Source organism: Panthera pardus, unplaced genomic scaffold, assembly GCF_024362965.1.
Source record: "Panthera pardus isolate Hobbes unplaced genomic scaffold, ASM2436296v1 HiC_scaffold_22, whole genome shotgun sequence".
NCBI lineage: Eukaryota > Metazoa > Chordata > Mammalia > Carnivora > Felidae > Panthera > Panthera pardus.
The window spans coordinates 45,579,821-45,604,035 of NW_026526788.1; the positions used below are offsets into that span (position 1 = coordinate 45,579,821).

Below are 24,215 nucleotides of genomic sequence, written 5' to 3' on the forward strand. Positions count from 1 at the left end.
TGTGAACAAGGGGATGTAAAACTTGAATCTCAGAGTTTTCCGTACAAACAAGAAAAACGTATTTACACCCCTGTCGTTGCGGCACAAACACACTCGGTGCTTCCATAACATCACGTCCGCTTCAAAGCATGGTTTTACCATTTTGCCATTGGAGCTAATGAAGTTGAGGGTCCTGGAGGGGCTCTGGCCAAGTCTTCACGTGTTCTTGCAAAGCGTGGAAAGCGAGCTTTGAAATGTTCAGAGCCAGAGGCCAGTCTGACAGAAATCTTCAGTTGTAAGAAATGAAAAACTGTAGTTTAATTCTTAAAAGCACCCCTATCAACTGGCATTTCCATCCGATCAGGGATATGCTTTATAACTGTATATACTGCACTCTCAATACATCACACGATATTTTTCCTTTATGGATAGGAATCACATGAAATAGAATTTACTAGATTCCCTTCACTTGTTGTACAGAAGCCCATAGCGGCACTGCAAAGAGCAAGTGCATCTCTGCAAAGCTGCATGTTTTATGCATCTTACCAATAATAAAAATAACTTTCAGCCAGCCATGCTAGAAGAACGTCTGAATTATATTTCTATTGCCTCTAGAGAAAATACTACAGAAGTGCCATGACATGGAAACATAATCAGAGCACATGCCACCAACATTTGAAAGAAGAAAGAAATTATAGCTCATCAGGGAGTTCATTAATAAAAGTAGTACTTTTTGGCTTCATAGTTTTGCAGTATTTGTTCACTTCTTTAAATTCACAAGCTTTGGTGATTTCTTTTCTCACTCCAAATGAATATTCACTTTCATTTCATAGTTTGTACTCAGAACTTCGTTTTCTTTTTTCTTTTTTTTTTTAATGTTTATTTTCCTTTTTTGAGAGAGAGAGAGAGCATAAGCATGAGTGGGGGAGGGTCAGAGAGTGAGAGGGAGAGAGAGAATCCCAAGTCCCCAACACGGGGCTCAAACCCACAAACTGTGAGAGATGACCTGAGCTGAAACCAAGAATCAGACCCTTAACCAACTGAGTCACCTAGGAGCCCAAAAAGGACACACTACATACAGAGAACAACATTTTCTTTTTTAAGGACAGAGAGAGAGAGAGAGAGAGAGAGAGAGAGACTCCCAAGTAGGCTCCACCCTCAGCACGGAGTCAACTCAGGGTTCCATCTCACAACCTGAGACCATGACCTGAGCCAAAATCAAGAGTTGGAGGCTCAACTGACTGAGCCACTGTATTCTTTTTCTTAAAGAGAGCCCTACAAAGCCTGTATCCTCTCCTGCCCTCGTGCATTTCTCTTCAAGCATTTTAACTACTGCTAATCACCGAGAACAGTTGCTAACTCGGGGAGGTTCATCATTCTACAACCAACACTTTCTCAACTGAATAATCTGAATTGATGTTGTCTCTGTCACAGACAGGCTGCCAACACACCTATAAATCACAGTCTTCGAAAATGACGTCTTTTTCTATCTCGATTGCTACTTCCCTGCAGGCTGGAAAGATGAATGGTCTGCAATTATTTGAAGTATCTTGGCTTCTGCTATTAGGCAAATTTCAAACCAGCTGCTGGAGCTCACTCCTGTATTGTTCATAGAGTTCCCCGTTTTCTGTGCAAGATGCCTAATTTGTGGCAAGCAATTGGTGACATTATTTCATGGGATGACTTTGCCACAAAAAAGACATTCATGCTGAGGAAGAGGATGATCATCAGGGCATGGAAATCCTAATTAGTGGCAAGGTTGTTTTGTTTTGTTTTGCTTTGCTTTGCTTTGCTTTGTTTTATTATTTTAAGCTACTAAGTTTATCTTGTAAGCCTGATGACTTTCCAGCTTTAATCAAGAAATTGTCCCTGGCCATGGGAAAATGAGTATCTATAAACATTAAAACAACTTAAATATAAAGCATTTACTTAAAGGGATTGTTCAACTTTATAATGTCAAATTTCTACTTTTCAAAATTATATTTTAGGTTATCTGTCTTTTTACAGATGTTTTAAAACAAATTTCTTTGAAAATTTTGAATTAACCATGACCTAAAGAAAATAAGAAGCAATGCAATAGTATAGAATTAATTTAATCATTAAAATTCCTCAAATAATCTTTCAATTGAATTAAAGTGAGTCGAGTCATTAAAATTATTTAAAAAATTACAAATATAAATGTTGTTTACTTTTAGATACGGTCAAAAATATTTGGGAAAAAGTCAATTTCCTGATAGTGTATTATAAGCCACTTTAATGAACTCAATTAAATTCTGTTCAGGTATTACTTTTAGATATAAGCTTTTTTTCTAAAGACAAACAATTTTTTTCAGACAGAGAAAGAGTGCATGCACACGCAAGTGGGGAGGAGCAGAAGGGGAGAGGGAGAGAGAGAGGGGATCTTAAGCAGGATCCACACTCAGCACAGAGTCCTATGCGGGGCTCCATCCCACGACCCTGGGATCACAACCTGAGCTGAAATCAAGAGTCATATAGATGCTCAACCAACAGAGCCACCCAGGTGTCCCAAGACAAACAATAATTTATCATTAAATACTATCAAGAGTGGTATTTGAACAATATGTTATCTTCAATGGCCAAGATGGAAGAAACAATTAGGTTCCACTTAGGAAAAGCTAACATCAGATTGCTGATTATTAAAACAGCAATCTAATTAGTAGGAAAATTCTTAAAGCCCTAAAAGAAAATTAAATGGAAAGAAAAAGCCAATTTTTTGCATGGGCCAAAAGACAAAGAACTTCACATTTGATAACGAAATCATCGCTAAAGTAATGGCATACTGGCTTCAGTGACCCACAGGACAGGCAGGTAGATTAGGGACCAGAACACTCTCATGTGGGGACACACATAATGCTTTGGGTGGCAGATTTATTGTAACTAAATTCAGGAAGTATATAAATACTCATGCAAATGGCGTTGAAATACAGTTTCAAACATTATACATTTAACAGGGATTTTTTGTTTCTAAAAAAAAAATGCTCTTCAATTTTCAATGGGTATCAAAGGTTTGCAGTCCCCAGTGTCCTGTAGCACACCTGTAGTTCACAGGAGACAGGCCAGATGCCTCAGCATGCTGCATGCAGGGGAAAATTTGAAACACAAGGGAAATGTTTCAAAACCTTGCAGATTTCACCCCACCTACAGCAGACTCTCCCCTCCCATCTTCCACCACCAACCTTGCTCTCAACATCAGTGGATTCCCCAAATTAAGAGATCTCTACACAGTGGAAGGGCGTAGTAGCTCTTTTGGCTGATGGCTGATGGCTGATGGCTGATGGGGGTATAGAGGGACTGGGCAAGACATGGTGGGGAGAAATAGCCCCCTGAGAACTCTCCAGGCCCCCGGTAGGCTTCTTCCAAATGTGCCACAGTACCTCGGAGTACTGGTTAGTACTGGTTAGACAGGCTGTGAGCTTATCTGGTCGGAAGATGATCACAGGACCCCACTGCTCCTTTAAAGGGGCAACAGATCAAAGGAAATTGAAACCTTTATCAACTGAGTGATACTCACACAAGTAGAAATCTTGCCAATTTCTCTCCACTGAAAGCGTAAAGTTGCAATTCTGCTGTTGTTTTTCACTTCGTACACTATGATGCCCTTGGCACAGATCCCCAAGGCCATCTCCCTTTCTCGTGTCATCTTCTCTGGGAGGACTCGGTGAACCAGCACACCATATTCTGGGAGTTTCTGAGTGACCTACAGCAAGAAAAAGGCCAGTTAAGAAGAGACAAGTCACACTGATCCAAAATAATGGACTCCAAACCAGTTCAAGAAAAACATTTTAACAGATGCCTTGAAAAAATTTTAAAAAGAGTAGAATTGCAAACTGAGTTTAGGAAACACGGAGTCAAACAGATCTCCTTACTACAAAATTTCTCACCTCTAATATGATAGCATTTCCTATCTTATTAACCCTAGGAATCCTTTTTTCATGGAGTACCTAAAACAAAACACTTGGAACACGTTATTATGAAAATGATACAACAGAGTAATAATATTCTGAGCAAGTTTTTAGAACGCAGACTCTTCTAGTCACCTCAAGCTAAAGGATTCCTTTTCATAATTGTGTCCACCAAAGCCTATTGCAATATTATATCGTACAAACCCTTCATTTTATAGATTTTTACAGAAAAACTGAGTCCCGGGCACAGAAAGCAACCTTCCAGGCGGCTAGCATCACTGTTAAAGCAAGATAAGCCATGAACATCCTGCAGAAAAAATGATCACTGGAATTTCTCACCATGTGGCAGTGCCTTGGCCAGGTCCCTATAGCCCAAGGTCTGTCCTCCGTTTACCAGGTCAGGAGACTGAATTTTGTCAGAGCCCTGAGGGTCAATCAGAGATGGGGACTGCATCAAGCCCACCAAACTCTTAAGAGTTCGGGGTATAAATCTGATGCCAATGTTTTTATGTCTGATTGGTAATCACCTCTCTATCCTGGGGTCTACCACCTTCGTCTTCTCCTGAAAGATTCCAGTCCTCATCAGAAAGCTGATGCACCGGGACTCACAGCAGGGACTTCTTGCTCCGGGAATTGGAAACCCTCTCAGAAGGGTTTCATTGGTGAGATCTGGTATCCCATCTCTACCCTGCAAAAGAGAGCAGTCTGCCCTGGCCAATTTCTCCCACTGCCACATGGGGTAACAAAAATAGAGAGAAATTACGACTTCTGAGGGCGCCTTTCTCAGGATCCTTGTTGTATTTTTTATTTCTGTTAATAATCTCTGCAGATAGGGGCACCTGGGTGGCTCAGTTGGTTGAGCTCCTGACTCTTGATTTGGGCTCAGGTCATGATCCCAGGGTTGTGGGATCGAGCCCTGTGTCAGGCTCCACACTAAGTGTGCAGCCTGCTTAAGATTCCCTCTCTCTCACTCTCTCTCTCTCTCTGCCTCCCCTGCTCACATGCACTATCTCTCTTATAAATAATAAAATAAAATAATAAAAAATAAATAATCTCTTCAGACAGGTTCTGCTGCCTGCAGAGCCTACAGCTCTTCACGTGACCTTGATTAAGTTTCTGGGCCCTGAGCCTGCTTGTTTTAACTTTGGAGACACTGTTCATCACCATCATTGTCATCAGCAGTAGCATCCAAAACACTATTTATTGAACATTGGGGCTGAAATATCCAATGGCCAGGCTAGGCATGTGCTTAAGATACTAGAGTCATCCCAAACCAATACGATAAAATTCTTTTAAATAATTTGATGTGATATTTCTAAAAAAGTGTAAAGCCTTAAAATGGTCTTCACTAGAATAAAGAGGCCTTGCTAGACTTGCTTACATTTTGAAATTGTTTAGTATTTAATTTTATTTTTTAATTATATAAAGAAGGACGTGATCCTCAAGTACTTAGAGGGACAAAATGTTTAAGTGGTGAACCGCCATCCTAAAGGTTTCCCATGGATGACGTCAGTTAATCTTCACGTTAACCTTCACAACGATCACAACAGACAGGTGTAGCTATCTCTTTTCAAATCAGAAACCAGAGATACACTTCGGAGTCACAAATGGAAGTACTAGTCTGATTCCTTCCGCAACTCCACTCTTCACAACTAAAATTCAGAGTTTCTGTAAAGTTTGGAAACATGGGTGCATATGTGTAAGATCCTCGGGGGCGTTTTCAATCTGTAAAAAATAATGTTCTCTATGTCTCCATGCTCTACTAGGGAATTTTCTGTAGTGCCTCTCCTGGTCATTCCATGTTGCAGTTGCCGATTGCCCTCAGAGGGTCACTGTATTTCCAGGTGCTTAAAGGCATCTCACTATTTTCTCCTGCCCCCTATAGCAGCAGCCAGGTTTAGACCGGACCCAGGCTCTCCTGGCTCCCAGCCTATGCAGCACCCTTGCTGTACTGAAAACTGTTGAAACAAACAGACTTGTCCGTCAAGAAATTCATAACAACTCATGATCCTTTGACCCTGTAATTCCATTCCTGGGGATCCGTCCTAAGAAAATATACTGCGTAATTAAGACAAACCCTTCTCATGGTTGGTGTCGACTAGCGAGGTTGGGTTGGGGGACCAGCTGCCAGAGATAAATATTTCCTAAAGGCAATACTACTTTAAAAGGGATCATTAGGCAGCCTTTAGAAAGGATATTTACAAAGCATTTGTAATTATCTGGGGAACGCACATGTTAAAGTGGGGTAAAACACAGGATACAGCCAGTATGATTTCAACTGCTAAAAAAAAAAGTAAGAAAGAAAAGAAAATAAAATGTCTTAATAGAATATCGAAACCCCTAGTTAGGTGGGAAAAAATGGTTCCATGGCTGAAGAAGTCTGGAAAACATTGAGTAAACTTTGAACAGGTTGTTCTGGGATTAATATGCTAATGTAGTTGTGAATCTTCCAGAGTATGTTATTCAGCGTTACCCAAACTGGATTTCTGCCAAGTCTTCTAGTGTGAGATGATGAACTAGCAGAATTAGTCATCGGTGAACTGGAGGCCAAGAGGCACCATCTGATAATAGAAAAGAGGAGCCACGAGGAACTGTAATTAAATAATCCAGTGACTGTTCGTGAAGTAACTGGGCTCTGTGATGGGCTCTGAGAATTCAGGGCCCTGACATTTACAGCCTAGTAGAGGGGACAAGAAAAGTATAGAAAGGACTAAAACGTAGAGTGTCTTAGTAATATTTGTCAACAACGTTTACAACGTTCATAACCTGAGACCTGGTAACTCCACTCATGAGATTCTATCCCTAAGAAATTAAGCACCAATGCAGCTAAAGATTTACGTAGAAAAAGTGCTAATCTCAGTATTGTTTAAGATAGTCCCCTATTAAAAACAATTTATGTGCCAAACACCAGAGTATTGAGAAAAAATTTAGGGTACACCGTGTGCTGATTTAAGATAAAGTTTCAAAATGTTGGTGAGAAGCAATTATAAAAATACACAAAACTGAATATATAATATAAACCCAATTTTAAATGTGTATGTGTATACACAGTGTGAACGCACAGAACAAAGAATTAATGCAACAAAATATAACTGTGCTGTCTCCACAGAATTCCGAGCAAATTGTTACTTTTATCATTATGGGGGTGGGGGAGATTTTGCTTAACACACACTCACCCAAAAGAGAAGGGTCGCAATGTGCTCTGGGGGTCACAAGCCCTCTCGTGTGGGTGTCTCACGCCCTAGGGCTGGCACACAGCCTTAGCAAGCCCAACCAGCCACCACGGGGAACTAAAAGCCAGTATTCCTCAACACTGATAAGATGGCATGCGAATGAAGCCAAATCTATTCGCTGTTTTCCAGCAATGACTGAGGCAAAGTCTTCCTGTATTTCTGCTTATGAGATGGTGGCTTCCTTCACAATCAATTTCCATCAATCAACCAGGAGAGGGAGGGACACAGAGCCAGGCAAACAAAGCTGGAGCCTCGGGAGGGGGGATCAGGTGGGCATTCTCGGTCCTACAGGGGCCCCCGCAGGCCCTAGCCCTTGGCTCCCCCCCTGGTTCTGTGGTTCTGTGGCCACCCTCCATCAGATGTGCACTGATGGCTTTGAGGTGCGCACTTGTCCCTCATCAAAGGAAGGCCGCATCCTCTTACAAGCAGCATGCACGAATGCTGGGTTATAGAAAGCGGTGAGTGCCTTGCCATCAGGGCGTTTCAGATGAAGTGCTTGTGGACTCACATGTGCAAGGTGTTGCAGACAGTCTATTAAATGACACCAAAAAGAAAAGGCCAGATCTCCCCTGGGCAGGTCTGCTTTCCAATGCCCATCTCTATTAAAGGCAAAAAATAAGATAAAAATAAACCATGGACATGTTTCTATCCATCTTGAGAGACTTTTGCACAGAGAAATGTATAAATTCGGAGCTTCTTTTGAAACAGCTCCTCAGCTGTAAAGGCCAGCCAAGCGTCCTGCCCTTGGGAAGCCAGGGGGTGGGGGCTCCCATGTGCCCCCCTCACAGCTCCATCTGCCCCGGGCAAAGCGCCCCTCCCTCCTATCCTGACACATTGTTATTGTTTTCATCAGATAGCACACTATGCAAGTCTCTGGGTCCCTGTCTTTCCTCCCCAGGAGATGTAGAACTCCCTGGCGGGCAGGGAGCAGGTTCTCTCTGTCTCCATTCCATGCAGCCCTCGGCCCAGAGCTGGTATGTTGTGGAGTGTACAAAGGCTATCCATCCTAGGCTCTGTGTGTACCACAGATATCAGGGACCGGAATGCCACTGCTTTTGCTTGAGGGCTGAAGAGAGTGTGGACCAGAGCCATACCCATATGCACGGACCACACCATCTGTGCTGTGCGGAGGACAGTTGCCTGGAAGGCCGGAAACCAGAGGTCTTCCCATGGCTTTGCTTTTGGCTCATACCCCAGTTTTGTACTTGAGTGTTCTCCCGTATGTCTCTGTGAGAAAAGTGACTGTGAACTCTGTGATTAAAGAAAGGCCCTACCATCCCCACCCCAGCCCACTAAATTTGGGGGGATCATTTCCAATATGCCACCTGTTCCCAGAACAGTCTCCTTGCCCTGCAGGATGTTAGAGCTTCCTTCCTCCCAGTCTCAAGTCCCTCGCTCATACCTCCTTGTGGGTCTAAGCACATCCAATCCCCAAGAGAAAGCTCCAGAGGGGAGGGCTGGCTGCATTCCCTTAAACACCAACACCCCCTCTCAAGAGTACAGAGCTCTTACCCTCAAGAACTCCAGCTCGGCATCCTCTCCCCAGAGCACAGGACTGAGACGGTGCATCTCCGAGACTTCAACTTGCAACCGGAGAGCAGTCATCCTCTCAATTAGACTCGCTGGGATGTAATCTTCAACTCGAAAATAAGCTTTACTCTCTATCTGCTGGAAAGATGCAGGAAAAAAAAAGGGGGGGGGCATAGTCAAGGTGCCTTTTATGGAACTCTGAGCACAGCAGAAGCCTCTGCAACCCAAACTCCAGTTAGGGCGCCAGGGCAAGGATGCTCCCTTGAAGTGCCCACCAAGGGTAACATTTTACACTGTATCAGAAGTTGGCCCAAACCATATGACATGAATAGAAGGGAGAGAAGAAAGGAGCCACCTGTTTTTGAGACCTTCTGTATGCCAGGTGGTCCTCAGAACACATTAGCTCTTTCCATCCCACAGTAATCCTGTGAGGATATTTCTATTGCCACTGGCAGGATGAACAAAATGAACAAGGAAGGAAGTCATTCAACAGGGCCGAGATCACACCACTTAGTGACAGAAACAGGATTCGGTCATCCAAAGCTCTCACAACCTCCCCGATGCCACACCACTTCCCAAAAGTCACAGCAAAACCCTAGCCCCAAAACTTTGTTCCTTTTTATGCATTTAGCATTTCTGGTCTGCATATGCTCTTAGTACACTGTCACATTCTCACAAAGGAGGTCTTGCCTATGCCGGCATCTCACCACGAGGGGATCAAGATGTTGTCTCCTGAACAAGAGATCTGAGAGCCCCACCTTACCCCAAGCCTGAACCTCCATCCAGTCTTTAGGGAACCTGAGGCTGCCACCCTACAGTGAGCAGCTAGGAGATCAGCATCACTCGCCGTCTGATGCAGGGTTCCCTGATAAAGACTCTGGGGCAGAGAGGTATGCAGAAGTTTTGGAGGCGTAATCTCAGCTCAGGTCATGATCTCACAGTTCGTGAGCTCGAGCCCCACATTGGGTTCTGTGCTGATGGCATGGAGCCTGCTTGGGATTCTGTCTCTTCCTCTCTCTGCCCCTGCCCCGCTTTCTCACGCATGCACATGCTCTCTCTCTCTCCCTCTCTCTCTCTCTCCCTCTCTCAAAATAAATAAGCAAACTTAAAAAAAAAAAAAGTTTTGGAGGGGTGGTCTTAGGGTCCACTATAAGGAATGAGGAAGACAGAACTTTCAGAGGAAGCTGAAATTGCCCTTATATTCCTGAATCAGCATGTCCTGGTCTTAGACAGCCCCTCCCAGCTTAAACTTGGCCAAGTCATTTCCCCATAGCTGAGGATAATTACCCATGAGAAAGGCAGCTGGGAACTGGGAGGATCTTGCCTTCTCAGGGCTGGTGATGGGCAGGTCGGTCTGGTGAGGGGATCTGAAGGGAAGCATCCCCATTTCCTGGTATGGCACAGACCTATCCCCATGTGGCCATGGACTAAGAATCCTCAACTGAGAGCTAGCCCATGCCAGTTTTGAGCTAAGCTCAGACACAAATGGAAAGAAATTGCTCAGCAATCTGCTGCATAAAAAAGCATTCAGAATGCTATTAGCATGGCCAAAATCCAGAATACTGACAACACCAAGTGCTGGTGAGGATTTGGAGCACCAGGAACTCTCATTCGTTGCCGGTAGTAATGCAAAATGGTACAGCCACTTTAGAAGACAATTTGTCTTCCAAACATAGTCTTACCATATGATCCAGCAATCATGTTTCTTGGTATTTACCCAAGGCAGTTGAAAATGTATGTCCACACAGAAGCCTGCACGTGGGTGTTTATAGCAATTTTATTCATAATTGCCAAAACTTGGAAGCAAAAGATGTCCTTCAGTAGGTGAAATGGATAAATAAACTATAGTACATCCAGACAACAGAATATTTTTCAGAGCTAAAAAGAAATGAGCTACCAAGCCATGAAAAGACATGCCGGGGGGGGGGGGGGGGGGGGCGGGACTTAAATGCATATTAACTGAAAGAAGTCAATCTGAAAAGGCCACATGTTGTATGATTCCAACTATATGACATTCTAGAAAAGGCAAAACCATGGAGACAATAAAAAAAAGATCAGTAGTTGCCAGGGGATGGTTGGCAGGTGGGGGTGGGGGAGAAGGAAGGACAAATCTATGGAAGACAGAGCATGTTTAGGGCAGTGAAACTACTGTATGATACTCTAATTGTGAACACGTGTCATTATAAATTTGTTCAAACCCATGGAACGCGCAACACCAAGAGCGAACATGAACGTAAACAATGGATTCTGAGGGACGACGACGTGTCGATGTAGGTTCATCAACTGAAACCAATGTACCATGTCGGTGAGGGATGTTGATAATGGGGGAGGCTGTGCATGTGTGGGGGCAAAGGAAAACACGGGACATCTCAGTACCTTCCACTCAATTTTGCCATGAACCTACAAGCACTTAGGACCTTTGACCCAGCTAGGAATATGTCCAAGAGAAGAAGTCAATATGCAACTAAAAATGCCCTGGCAGAAGCATTTATTTCTATGTCATTGATCACAAAGAAAGATCGGAAGCAACAGGAACAGTAACAGCAGTAGTTACCACTTACGTGGCACTTCCGGGTGATGCCTGACAGGGGCGGGGTTGGAAAAGTGAGCAGAGGTCCAGCCCTGCTAAGGCTCCCACTGTCATCGTCGCAGATGATGACAAGGAAGGCCGCAGGAAGGCGCGTCAGCAAGCAGGAAAGCGGAATGCAAATGCAGGCGGCAATGCTTACACCTGTATAACATCCCCACGTGTAATCAAAGGCTGGAAGGGGAGACACCCAGAGGAAGAGCTGTTCTGTCGCATTGATGTGATGAAGGAGATTTATTTTTATACCAACACGTCTTTGTCTTCCTTTCTAAAATGCAAATGTAATCATGTCACTTCCCTGCTTAGAATTCTGCAGTGGCTCCCAGTCTTTCACTACAGTGGTTTCCAAATTAAATTTCTCCCCCCAGCCCTAGAACCATTTATCCAACAAGATATAAGCCCCTTAGGGGGGCACACGAGGTTTTTCCCGGATCTGGCTGGTGGTGCCGCCCAGCCTCACAGCCGCCTTAGCTAGGGCTGCAGGGAAATGCCTGCAGCCCTCTCCTCCTGCCACACCGCCGCCCCCCTCCCCCCCATGACACGGACACAGGCGCAGGCCCTCCTCTCTGCGTCTCCCCAAGCACCCTCTGATGCGCCCACCGCAGTGCCTGGCTCACAGTGAAGCGAGGCCCTGGAAGTGAGTCCTGGCTGTGCTCTCACCAGCTTACCTAAGCTCACAGAGGCACAATTTTCCTCAACTGCCGATGGAAATAACACGGACTTTGCAGGGTTGACATAGGGCTTAGATGATACCAAGAGTAGAGCAGGCCCTCCATAAATTAGGACTGAGGGTGTGGGTGCCCAGATGAGTGGGTTTGTGTAATCTGTTGCCTTTACACATACAAGAGAAAAGGAAAGTGTCTGCCTTTGGGAGCCCATGTGGGGACAGCAGAGAGCGTCTTGGAACTGCTCTCGTCCACAGCAGTGAGAGAGGGCGAGGCTCCATGAATCTGGGGGAGGTGCTGGAGGTGGAGGATGGCTGATAAATGCGTATACCACGCAGGCGGTGGTAAATGCTCTGGAGAAAAATGCGGCAGGGTGAGGAATAAAGAGGGCCTTGGAAGACTCTGGACATGGCTGTCCCTTCTGAAGATCTACTGGGAAGAAAGCAAAACGAGAATGCTACGGGCTAAAAAGTGTTTTTCGAACTGCAGCTTGTAACACATTAGCGAGCTAATGGTTTATGGTTCATAACCAGCATGAACTACAATAGAATAGGAAACACCAATGTGTAACAGGTACAGAAAGGGTACATCTTATTTCCTAAACTTTTGTTTCGGTTCTGTTCTGTGTACATACCCACGTGGGTTGGGTTATAATGTCTACCTTTTTTTTCTTTTTCAAACCTGGGTCACAGCACAGAACATTTGAAAGCCACTGCTCTTGAGAACCATTTTAACTTTTGAACTGGTCCTCGCTCTTAAACCCAGCTACTGAGGCAAACAGGCACACTATCCACCCCACACTGTGTGAGGACTAAAGACACAGATCTCCACCAAGGCGTCCAGACTCTCTGGTGGTTGCAGCTTCTCCCTCTCCGACTCCAGGTGCGTTGGCCTGCTGGGATGCCATAACCGATGCCACCGGCTGGATGTCTTCAATAACCGACATTTATTCTCTCACAGCTCTGGGGGCTAGAAGTCCAAGATCAAGGTGTTGACAGGGGTGGTTTCTTCTGAGGCCTCTCTCCTTTACTTGCAAGTGCTTATCTTCTCCCTGTCTTCACCTGGTCTCTCCCCTGTGCTCCAGCATCCCTCGTGTCTCCCTGTGAGTCTTAATCTTTTCTGATAAAGACTCCAGTCAGAATGGACTAAGACCCGTCCAGAAAGCCTCATTTTAATGTAATCACCCCTTTAAAGAGCCCGTCTCCAAATACAATCACATTCTTGAGGTACCAGAGGTTAAGGCTTCAATGCATAAATTTTGGAGGAACATTCCTCAGCCCATAACACAAGGCCAGACCAAAATGACCCCAGCGGACTCAGAACTTCGGCTAAACGCAGCTCCTTTGTTCACCAAGGATGTAGCATTGCCAACCGCTAAGTGCTCACTGGTAGGTAGACATATTTTTAGCCATGTGCAACCATTTCCTCTCTTTCTGGAAATGGGAACCATCCTTCCTTCCCCTCAGTCCGTGTATTTGCATAGTGTGAACTCCACCCTGGTTCTCGGGGTGGCCATGTAACTCAAGTCTAACTAATCAGAGCATGGCATCTCCCTGCACAGTGACTGGCTTGAGTAGGCACATGACCCCATCAGAACCAATGAGACAGAACTGTAGGATCTCCATGGCATTCCTGAGAGAAGAAGAGAGAAAGAGAGAGAGAGACAGACCCTCCCTTTGGTGCCAGGCTGCAACCTGGAGGGTAGAATCCGGAAGCCACCGAAGGCAAAACTGAAAGAGGAGAGCACGGCCCAGAGATACAGAAGCCCAAGTCCTGTTGATGTCATTTGAATCCCTGAGCCCAGCAAGCCCTAGGCATGGTTAGGACCCCAGGCCTGGAGGCTAAAAAGAGATAGGAAGAAGCTACCAGGTAAGCAGTAAAAGGACTAGAAGCCTGTCATAAGGGTAGGCAGGACCTGAACACTTGAGTCTTGCAAACCAGTAAATTACACGTTTCATTCAAGCCAATCTGAGCTTGATTTTCTGTCACTTGCTATCAAGAGAGTGCTGAATCATCCCTTCTTCTGGCCAAGGGGTGTGGAGGAGATGTCAAAAAGGACCAAGGACCAGAGTGGGGTTCCTTCTACCTATGGGGAGGCCAGGAAAGTTGTGAGGTTGGGGTTGGCTTTGGAGGGTACATGAGGTGGGGATGGGTGTACAGATACTTTCCGGAAAGCAGTCAAAGGCCCCGGGGAACAGGGATTAAGCCTTTTACATTTTTCCCTTTGAGCAGTGGATTCTTCCTTCACGCAGTTCTCAGGTTCTCTCTTGAGCGTAGCTTCTCCAAGGTAAGCACTTCCTAGAGGCACCCAGCTTATGTCACATAATGATGGCAATACCATCCAAGAGAGAGCCCAGTGGGCTGGTGGGGAGCCCACCTTGCTTGCTCACTTTTCCCTCTCCATTTCTACCGACACAGCCAGAGATGGCCTCCACAACTGCATGCCACGTCACACTGCTGGGTCGCATGACTCAGTCTCAGTTGAGGTCTGTGGCCAAGCCCCTTTCCCCTCATCTGGAACACGGGTAGGGGCTTCCTGAACCCAGAGCAAAGTTGCACTGCTCTCTGTCACAGCTTACCTAGCTGGTCCCTCCTTCCTGTCTTGTGTCCCCACTTTGAATCCTAAATAAGGAAGTAAATCGCTTAACATCATCTCTCCTTGCTGTGATGCATCTGCAAATTAAATAGCCAGTAGCCTCTACTAACTCCCTGAGTACTGTAATACGAGACCATCATAGGCAAAATCAGTCAAAGGAATATATGTGTGATTCTGCTGCAAGGACAAGGGTTTGGCCAAAAAGAGTAAAGCTCTGAGAAGCAATGTTTCCAGCAGAATCAGCACTGGCCTTGGAGTCAGACACACCTAAGCTCAAATTTAGACTTTACCATTTTCTAGCAAATGAGTCTCAGACTGTTCTTCTAGAAAATGTGAGTAATACAATGTTGCTATGAGGATCGAGTGAGTTAACACTGTGGGAAAAGTCTAGGTCAACGGTAGGTACAGAGTGATCTCTTAATAAAGGTTGTCTTTTCCTGTTGGTGACGATGAAGGGGATGGGAACTCAATAAATTAGCAAATTATTATTTTTAGGAGAAACCTCAAATTAGAAGTACATTACGATGTAGACACTTGACTTGTCCATCTTTGTACCCCCAAAACCCAGCAAAGCACTCAGTGAAAGCTTGTTGGATGGATGGATGCATGCATGCATGCGTGGATATATGGATGCATGGATGGATGAATGGATGTATGGATGGGTGGACGGATGGATGGATGGGTGGATGGATGGATGGATGGACACATGCATGGATGCATGGATGGATATATGGGTGCATCGATGGATGAATGGATGCGTGGATGGGTGGATGGATAGATGGATAAATGGATGGATGGATGCATGCATGCATGCATGCATGGACGCATGCATGCATGGGTGAGTGGATGGATCCCATTTACCTCAGTCTCAGTGGTAGAGGCTGAAAACTTCTCAAAGTCTCAGTCTCCACATTTCTAACAGTTCCCATAACTGCTTCTCCAAGGACCCCACCACAGGCCCCAGGTTTCCACCCTCACCTCCTCGGGGTAGTTGCCAAACTCAGCCTGTAAGGCAAGGACCGCCAGCTGCAGCAGCGTCTCATCATTGCAGTACAGCTTCTCCTCCAGGATGTCTTTCCGAAGCTGCAGATAAAATTGGTGCCTTGCCTGGCTGTTCCTGGGAAAGAGATGCAGGAATAAGGGTCACTGGAATGCTGAGAGGGGGAAAGAACACTAAAACCAGAGGGTTTTCTCAGTCTGGGAAGCAGGGCAAGGAGAAAAGATGGGGTGCAAGCTAAAAGAACCCAGAGGGCGATGCCAGCAAGATGAGTGTGGTCTCCTTTACCCACATCATGCCTCCTGCCACAAGTTGAGGGCTACTGTGTGCCAAGCACTTGACACAACACCCACGGAGATGTTTGTTGCCATGGTCCAAGTGAGAAAACTGATGCTCAGATGTTGTTTTCAGGAAGCAAAGGAATAAAGAGGCAATTATCCAACTCCGAAGCCACACATAACCCCTTCCTCCAACCCTGATCTGCGGCTCGGGGAGGGTCATTTTGGGGTCAAGGGAGAACTTTGGCTTTGAGTGGACCACGTTTGAAACAAAAGGGCAAGTTCTCATTTTGACTGGGACCCAAATACTGATTTCCCCCTGTTCTGTCATATTGGAATCTAACCAGCAAGATCGACCACGATGACTGTTGTTATTTATGCGTAATTTGCCATTCACCAAGCACTTGTCACCCATTATCTCTAACATCAGCCAGCACATACACAGGTCCCTGAAGGAACAAATGAAAAATTTTGGAGCACTCACTGGAGCTGTGCACAGCAACTGACAAAGAACTTTATCCTCAGAAAGAGTGTGAAGGTATTTGAGGAAGCCTTCTTCTGGGGCTGCTCACTCCAGCCTTCGGGGGCTATTTTGCACAGCCTGGTTTCATCGTCCAAGAAAAAGAACTCTTTGTCTGAAACAGAGAGGGAAGGGCAGTCAGACAGACTCCACTCCTTCACACCCACAGCCCTGAGCTCTGCCCAGAAGGGTCAAACAGGAGAAAAGCAAGTCATCTGGACACCTGCTGCCACAGGACCTTTGCTGGGTCTGTGGAGGGGCCAGGAGTCAGAAACAGAGAGGAGAGAGTCAAAGAAGAGGAACTCAGGCCAAGAGGAGAAATGTGATTATTTATCTCAGTAAAGAAATCACTTAATAGCTGCCTTCCAGCTATTTATCTATAGAGATAAAGTCAAAAACAAAGAAATGACTACTTATTCTGCTCTTTGCCATGGGCCAGGCCCTCTGCCCCAACTGGACCATTCTTAAACTTCCCCAGCCATGGGCATGAAATGGACTGCATGTCTGTATCTCCCCAAAGTTCTTACCCCCAATGTAATGGGGGAATGGGGAGCCTCTGGAAGGTAATTAGGTTTATCATGGGGCCTCCATGATGGGATTAGTGTAATAAAAGGAAGAGACCAGGGCTCACTTTCTCTGCCATGTAAGGACACCATGAGAAGGTGGCCATCTGCAAGCCAGGAGCAGAACCTCAAACCCGACAAAGCTCAAACCCTGATCTTGGACTTGTCAGTCTCCAGAACTGTGAGAAATAAAGATCTGTTGTTTAATCTCCCCAGTCTATGGTATTTTGTTCTAGCAGCCCCAGCAAACTGACCGGGCTTAAGTGGAGTCATCTTTGCCTTCTGACCTGAATGTTGCCAGCTTGGAAACTCCACTCCAAGCTCAGGACTTCAACCCCTGCTGAGTTTGTCCCCCAACACTGCCAGGAGGGACGGTGAATCAGCCCCAGCCACTGCAGGCACTGCCTCCTCACCTCTGCTCTCTTCACTTGAAGCCTGACCCCCTCCCCCACTCCTTCTGGGACCCCCACAGGCCTGCCCCAGCCCTGCTCTGCCCACACCCTTCTCCACGCCTCAGTCTCTCAACCCAGAGGCACACCACAGCAGGTTCGTCGGGCACAGGAGTTCTGCCAAGTTTTGGAAAGCAGACCCTTTAAGTGGATAACCAGCCCTTTCTCTCAAAAGCTGCGTGTGCTGGAGAAAGGAAGGTCTCCAGAGAAGATAAAATAGCATTCACCACACGGCGCCCAGACCCCTGCCCCCTCTGCCCTCAGCCCTTGCTCCTGAATCTGACCACTCACACCAACTCACCCTTCCCTTGGGGCCACTTCTCCCCAGTTGATACACAGGTGTCCATTACTGTTTGGCTAGCAAACCCTCCCAGTGGGTTTATTTCCAAGCCCCACACTGGGGACTTTTGAGCATTTTACTCAGAACATCCCAGTTAAGCGGCTCAAGAATGCCCACATGGAGGGGTCTAGGACACACACCTGACTGGGGGGAAACAGTCCAGGATACACACAAGGTTGGGACTCAGAACAAGCACACTGGTTTTCTTTAAGTTGCATGTTACAGATCAATAAAGATACAGTGTTTCCTAAAGATTCTTCTTTTCACACTTTACAAAAGATCGAGCCAACATCAGTCCATCACATCGAAGCGTATCGTGCTCGTTCTTTTACTTAGGAGAGGGGTCTCTCGGAGGTCTGTGGAGAGCTATGGAGAAAGGACACCCCCTACCCCATCCTGTCCCCCTGCCCCATTGGACACTAACCAACCCCACAACAAGCTCCCGAGCCCCTCCTACTGGGGATGGGAGAACAGAGAAACACCAAGATTATGATTCCTAAGCAAGAGGGGCTGGCCAGGATTGAACCTGAGAGCCCAAATAATCCAAACTCGACCTCCTTTCCATTCTCCCACACAGCACTTAGCGTCAACTACAGCAAAGGTATAATTGCATGGCTGGAAATAGGAGTCCCTAATGGAAGGGCAGAGCTGGTCAAAGGGAAGAACTGGGCAGAACTGGGAAAGGGGAAGGTCTTCATAACGGCTCCTGGGTGGGGTGCTGAGTTCCCGTTAGTCCTGTATGATTCGATGGAAATTAAAAAAAAAAAAACTTATTGTGGTAAAATACACATAATAAAAAAATTTACCATCTTAACCACAGTTGAAGGTACAGTTCAGTACTGTTAAGTATATTCGCATTGCCATGCAGCTATCTTCACCACCCACCTCCAGAATTCTACTGGAACTGCTACCCTGTACCCATTAAACCACACCCCCTACTCCCCCTCCGCCCTGCCCCTGGCAACCGCCATTCTTTCTGTCTCTATGATTTTGCCTCTTCTAGGTACCTCACCCATTTGGAGTCCTACAATATTTGCCTTTTTGCAACTGTTTTATTTCACACAGCACAACATCCTCCAGGTCCGTCCGTGTTGTGGCAGAGGTCAGAATTTCCTTCCTTTCTAAGGTGGAATCATGCTCTATCATACGTACATACCACCCTTTGCTTACACATTCATCTGCCAATGGACACTTGGGGGAGCCTCCACAGTTTAGCTACTGCACACAATGCTGCTACACACATGGGTGCAAAAACTTCTCTTGAAGACTCTGCTCTCAATTATTTTGGGCATGTGTGCAAAAGTGGAATTGCTGGATCATGCGACAAATCTATTTTTAATTTTTTGAGAAACCGCTCTGCTGCTTTCTGCCGTGGCTGCACCATTTTACATTCCCATCTATATGGAACTGCTTTTTTTTTTTTTTAAGTAGGCTCCAGGCTCAGTGTGGAGCCCAGAGTCGGGGGGACCCGACCTCACAACCCTGAGATCAAGAACTGAGCTGAACTCAAGAGTAGGACACTTGGGGCACCTGGGTGGCTCAGTCAATTAAGCGTCCTACTTCGGCTCAGGTCACGATCTCACGGTTCGTGAGTTCGAGCCCCGCGTCAGGCTCTGTACTGACAGCTTGGAGCCTGCTTTGAATTCCGTATCTTCCTGTCTCTCTTTCTGTCCCTCCCCTGCTCACGCTCTGTCTCCCTCTCTTTCATATATGGATAATAAAACATTAAAAATTAAAAAAAAAAAAAAAAAGAGTAGGACGCTTAACTGACTGAGCCACCCAGGCATCCCTACATGGAGATGCTTTTAACATTCACTTATCTAGCATCAGTGCTTCGAGACTGATCAACCAGATCAACCAGACCCGGCAAATCACAGAAACCCATAGCCTCTTACATATACGATTTCATTATAATCTCCTGCACTCCCTTGACACTTTGCAATGAGCACTTGAAGCTTCACCATGCTAACTGATGTCTAAATGCGCAAGGTGAGGCATCCCAGCCTCAAGCAATTTTCGTAGAAGGAAGAGGGTTCAGGTAACCAGGTATCTGGGTTACGTGAGGCACCAGGCCAGCAGTAGGTTATGCACACACGCTTACCTTTCATGTAAGCCAAGCCAAAGCAGGTGAGCTCCCCAAGGTTGACAAAAGACATGACAGCACTGAAGACAGCTCCTGCCGTTGACATAATGTCACATTTCACCTCCAGACACTGCCCACTCAACAGCACCACGCAGAGGGCCCTGAGAGCCAAATAGGATTTCCCTTTTCTGGTCTGAAAATGATAATAGTATCAATTGTAACAATAACTTACGAGACAGGAGTCTTGACTGTGGGCTAGCTACTGTGCTAAGCACTTTATACGCATTGTCTCACTTAATGAAAAACAACCTTACGAGATAAGTATGTTAGGGTTCCCATACAGTAGATGAAAAATGAGGTTCAAAGATACTAGTTAAGGGATGACAAGCATAGGAAGGGACGGTGCCAGAATTAGTAGGAGGCAGAACTGGACTCAAGTCCGCATTCTATAAGGCTCTGCAGGGACTCTAAAGGCTGGGAGGCAGGTCCAGTGGATGTCTCCCCCTTGCTGAAACCCCAGCTGACCCTTGGGCTCCGCTTCCTAGAAGGGCTTAGGCTTCTCATGGACCTCATCCATGGATCATATGTCCCAGGGGTGTCAATCACCCTGAATCTGTTCCTCCAGCCCCCACCCCCACCCCCAGTGCACAGCAGAGAGAATAGGGGTGGGCACAGATCCAGTGAGGAGATAGGAGTTAAGGGGATTGTTCTGAACCGAGAAGTTGGTCAGCAGAGCCACATCCAAAGATAAGCAGCAGCCAGACTTCTCTCTTCACCCTGCTGAGATTAATTCTAGATTCATCTGCTACCACAGCCCCACCCTGACCACAGCTGCCACCGCTCAGCCACCCATCATTCTGCCCCCACATGGGCTTGTTGCCTGTGTCTTTGCATGCAATGTCCCCTGCTTAGAATACTCCTCCTCTCCTTCCCCACATGGCGGGTTCCTACCAGTCTTTGAGGTCTGGCTCAAAATCCTTGTCTGTGGCCTGGAGGGCAGAGCCACCCACTCCCTTTTCTACTTCCATGGCACCTTGTGCTCAGAGCCCTGGCCTCTCTAAGGACATAGGCTGAGTATCACCTGTGTCCAAAGCCCAGCCAGGGGTCTGGCCTGGACCTCCATCCAGAAAGTCCTCATTAGAGGACAGTCATGGATATGGACACTGACATGTGTGACTTTAGTGTCATGGAGACCATGCCTGTGACCACATCCCAACCCTTGTGGCACCCAGGGGCAGCCCCCACATTCCAGGGGCCAGTGTGGAACTGAGGTCCCTGTATGAAAGGGTTCCTACATGATCCTGGGCAGGGCTGATCACACAATACACTCTGAGGCACTCTGGTGCAGAGGCTAAGAGAGAGAGGTGTGGGGGCACCCATGTGCTCTGAAGGGCCCTCTGCTTGGGTTTAATGTTCTACAAGGGCCCCCTTGAAATTCTTAATAGTTGTGCCTTTGAACGTGTGTTTTCTAAGTGGGGCCCAATGGGACAATGAAGCTTCTGCTGCCCACCTGCCAGGACAGGTCCTGGCTGCAAACTCCCTTACACCCTGGTGCTCCAGCCCAGCCCAACCTGTCCCTCCCGCTGCCCCTTTCCACTCTCCAGGGAAGCCTATTTCTCCCCTGCTCTGCAGGGGGCTGGCTCAGGAAGGTCTCAGTAAAGCACACATACCCCCAAGACATCTTGGAGCAGGTCATGGCAGTGGCTGTCCCCACTCTGGTCTGGTATCACGAAAGCCCTTTGAGTGTATATCAGCAGGGACAAGTGTCTTGCCCACCCTCAATCCAGACACCGAGTGCCCCTCCAGACAGAGGCTGAACCCCTTGGGGCCCCACAGTCTTCCCTGGGCTGGGGCAACAGAGCTAAGGGAAAGGAGATTGACTTTTCCACCTCAGCAAATGGACAAGTACGAATATGCTAGAATGTAAGCTCCAGGTGGAAAGGACTCCATTTTGCTCACATTACATAGATCTGGGTTCTGGAGTGGGGCCTGGCCCCGACTAGATGCTCAAACAATATTTCCTGACTCATTAAGGTGACAAAGTTGAGCTGCATCTGGAAAGCCAAGCAGGATGAGCTGGAAGTAGCAGAAGGCTCGTCTTCAAGGAGAAGAGGAAGTGCTGAAGGACGGGAAGCAGGAGTGGGACTTGGCAGAGGGCTCTGGCAGGAGCCTGGAAGAGAGAGTGAGCACCCCCCACCCCAGGGCCCTCCCAGCCTGAGACCCCACTCAGGGGTCAGCCGGCCTCCAGGCCTTCCCAGCAGTGTAGCTCCCTCCCCACCCTCCACCCCTGCCCAGTCAACCCAAAGGTTACCACAATTGATCCAGGCAGGTGCACAGTCACTGGGGCCTCTCCAGCCAGCAAGACGAACTCCGGCCTGGAGAACTGTGGGAAACACTCGGAGTCACTCGTGGTCAGAAGAGAAGTCACATTCCAGGGATCTGGGCCCCCCCCCCCCCCCCGATTCTGGGACTGGGCTTCCCCCATGGGCTCATCTCCCCTCATCCCCTATCTATTCCCCCTTCCCCACAGCCAGCAGGAAATAGACTCCAGGGAAATGGGGCCCAACTGGGCTGAGGCCCCAGCTAGGCTGGACATTTCAAAGCCAAAGTCTTAATGGTGAGTATAGTGCTCTTATGGTGGGTGTCTCCTTCGTTACATGTTTCATAATTCACGCATCGTTACATAATCTTTTATATGTATCAAAATCATAAAACACATTATATGAGACAAATAGATATTAAACGCAAGAGATTTTCTAAAGTAAAAATACCTTTAGATTTAAGTTTGAGGAAACATTTTCCTAGCTCTGCATGTTGAGTCACTAAGGTACATGGGCAGCTCTTCCCAATTGCACATTATTTATATCACGCTTGTGACCGGGAAATACTTTGATAACCATCGCTGTTTAGACCTAGCCATCATCCTGTGGGGTGATTATTCTCGAGGCATTGGGCAGGAAATTGAGGCTCCAAGAGGTTAAGAAACTTGCCCAAATCTAACACCAGAGAGTGATAGGATTGGGTGGGCCCACAAATGTGTTCCCCAAAAGAATCAACAAGACTCCTGTCTCAAAAGGGCAGCTGGCACGTGACTTGCGTCCTGTAAGAGTTTCCAGTAGAAGCGTCCTTAGTGAGTGATCATGAAGAAAAATCAAAGAAGGTGAAAAAGGCCTCCTTGACCCTGTCTACACACCCCCCCCCCCAACCAACCAAGCTCATGAGAACCTGCGAGTGGCCTCTGAGGGCATCAGGGCCTGGCGGAGAGTGTGGGAGCTGAAAGTCATAAGGGGGAGGATGTCCTGAAGCTGCTCTAGGCTTAACTACTCTCGAATTAAAGAGCTTTAAGCAAATCTCTCTGCAACAGACAAAGGTTTTCTGGGGGCACCTGAGTCTGATCCCCAAAGGGATCTAGATGCACAGGCAGAACGCCTGGCAAAGGCAGCCTCCTCAGAGAGCAGCCAGCCCTGTGGGGGTGCATCCTTGCTCCAGGGGGCCCTGATCCCCTTGGGATCACTGAGGGCTTGTGTGATTATTAGGACAATTTTTCAGCTCATGGCAGTGTTGTTCAAGGAACGGGAGTGCTTCTCTTCTAACCACCACAAGTGGCTCTGCTGGCTGGTTCCAGGGCTGTGCCGGCTGGACCACCCCTGATCTCACCCTCCAGCACAGGCTTAGTAAGCTGGACCCTCAGGAGAGACCGGCCTGCCTGCAAGGAGACACTGTTCCCGGAGGCATAAGCACACTGCAGGGACCACTGGACATCCATCCCTCCTGTCAACCTGGACGTCAAGGCCAAGGCATCCTGGCCTGGCTACCCTGTAGCCTCTACTCCTCACACTTGCCCAAACCTTATTACCCTGTGTACCAAGCAGAATGGAGAATCTCCCTTCCTTTCTGCTCACCCAAACCTTTGCTCCTGCATTTTGCCTGCTCGCAAGGCCCCCTTCCAAGTACATTCAGCCTTGTCAGCCCTCTTATTTCATATGCCTTGTTTTGCCACTACCCCACATTGATGGCAGTCAACTTCCTGAACAGCTGGACCTGGCTACTTCAAGCTTCTATCCTACACAGCACTTACCACAGCAAGGCCACTCAGTAAACACCTATCGCCCGGATTGCAACTGTAAAGTTTATTTTAGTTTAGTTCTGCAAATCTCAGCCCAGGGGGCCTGGCCACCCCACCCCCAGAGGAACCTGCCCACTTTCAACTACTGTGTCAGCCACACACAGGTCCCCACTCACATCTCTCTGGAGAACGTCCTTCGGGCCCCTTTTGCTCACCTTTCCTTTCCTTTGCAGAAAAGCCCTTTGAGAAGGAGTTGCCGGCTGTGAGATTTCTGCTGCCACAGACAGAGCGGTGCTGGAGCTGAGCCGCGGTCCCTCCTGAAGATTTGGGGGAACTTCAATTGGAAGAGCACTGGCCAGTGGTCAAGAAGGGGAGAGATGGTTAACAACGGAAACAGCCTCCAGCA

The 24,215-nt window shown here is 47.1% G+C and overlaps 1 protein-coding gene across 5 annotated transcripts in view; it reads right to left on the reverse strand.

Moving 5' to 3' along the window:
* Window positions 1-24,215, reverse strand: part of FRMPD2 (FERM and PDZ domain containing 2) — a 100,423-nt gene that overhangs the window by 48,091 nt on the left and 28,117 nt on the right. For 4 of the 5 annotated variants that reach the window (XR_002078773.2, XM_019444865.2, XM_019444867.2 and 1 more), the window contains exons 8-14: window positions 24,025-24,160; window positions 22,055-22,126; window positions 19,762-19,936; window positions 16,273-16,423; window positions 15,492-15,630; window positions 8,648-8,803; window positions 3,512-3,697 (exon numbers count right to left, since the gene is read on the reverse strand). Coding sequence is in view for 4 of the 5 variants with exons in the window: in XM_019444865.2 (XP_019300410.2) it covers window positions 3,512-3,697; window positions 8,648-8,803; window positions 15,492-15,630; window positions 16,273-16,423; window positions 19,762-19,936; window positions 22,055-22,126; window positions 24,025-24,160 (1,015 nt within the window). In the remaining variant the exon portion in view is untranslated. The remainder of the gene's footprint in view (window positions 1-3,511; window positions 3,698-8,647; window positions 8,804-15,491; window positions 15,631-16,272; window positions 16,424-19,761; window positions 19,937-22,054; window positions 22,127-24,024; window positions 24,161-24,215) is intronic. The other variant, XM_019444868.2, reaches the window with a different exon arrangement.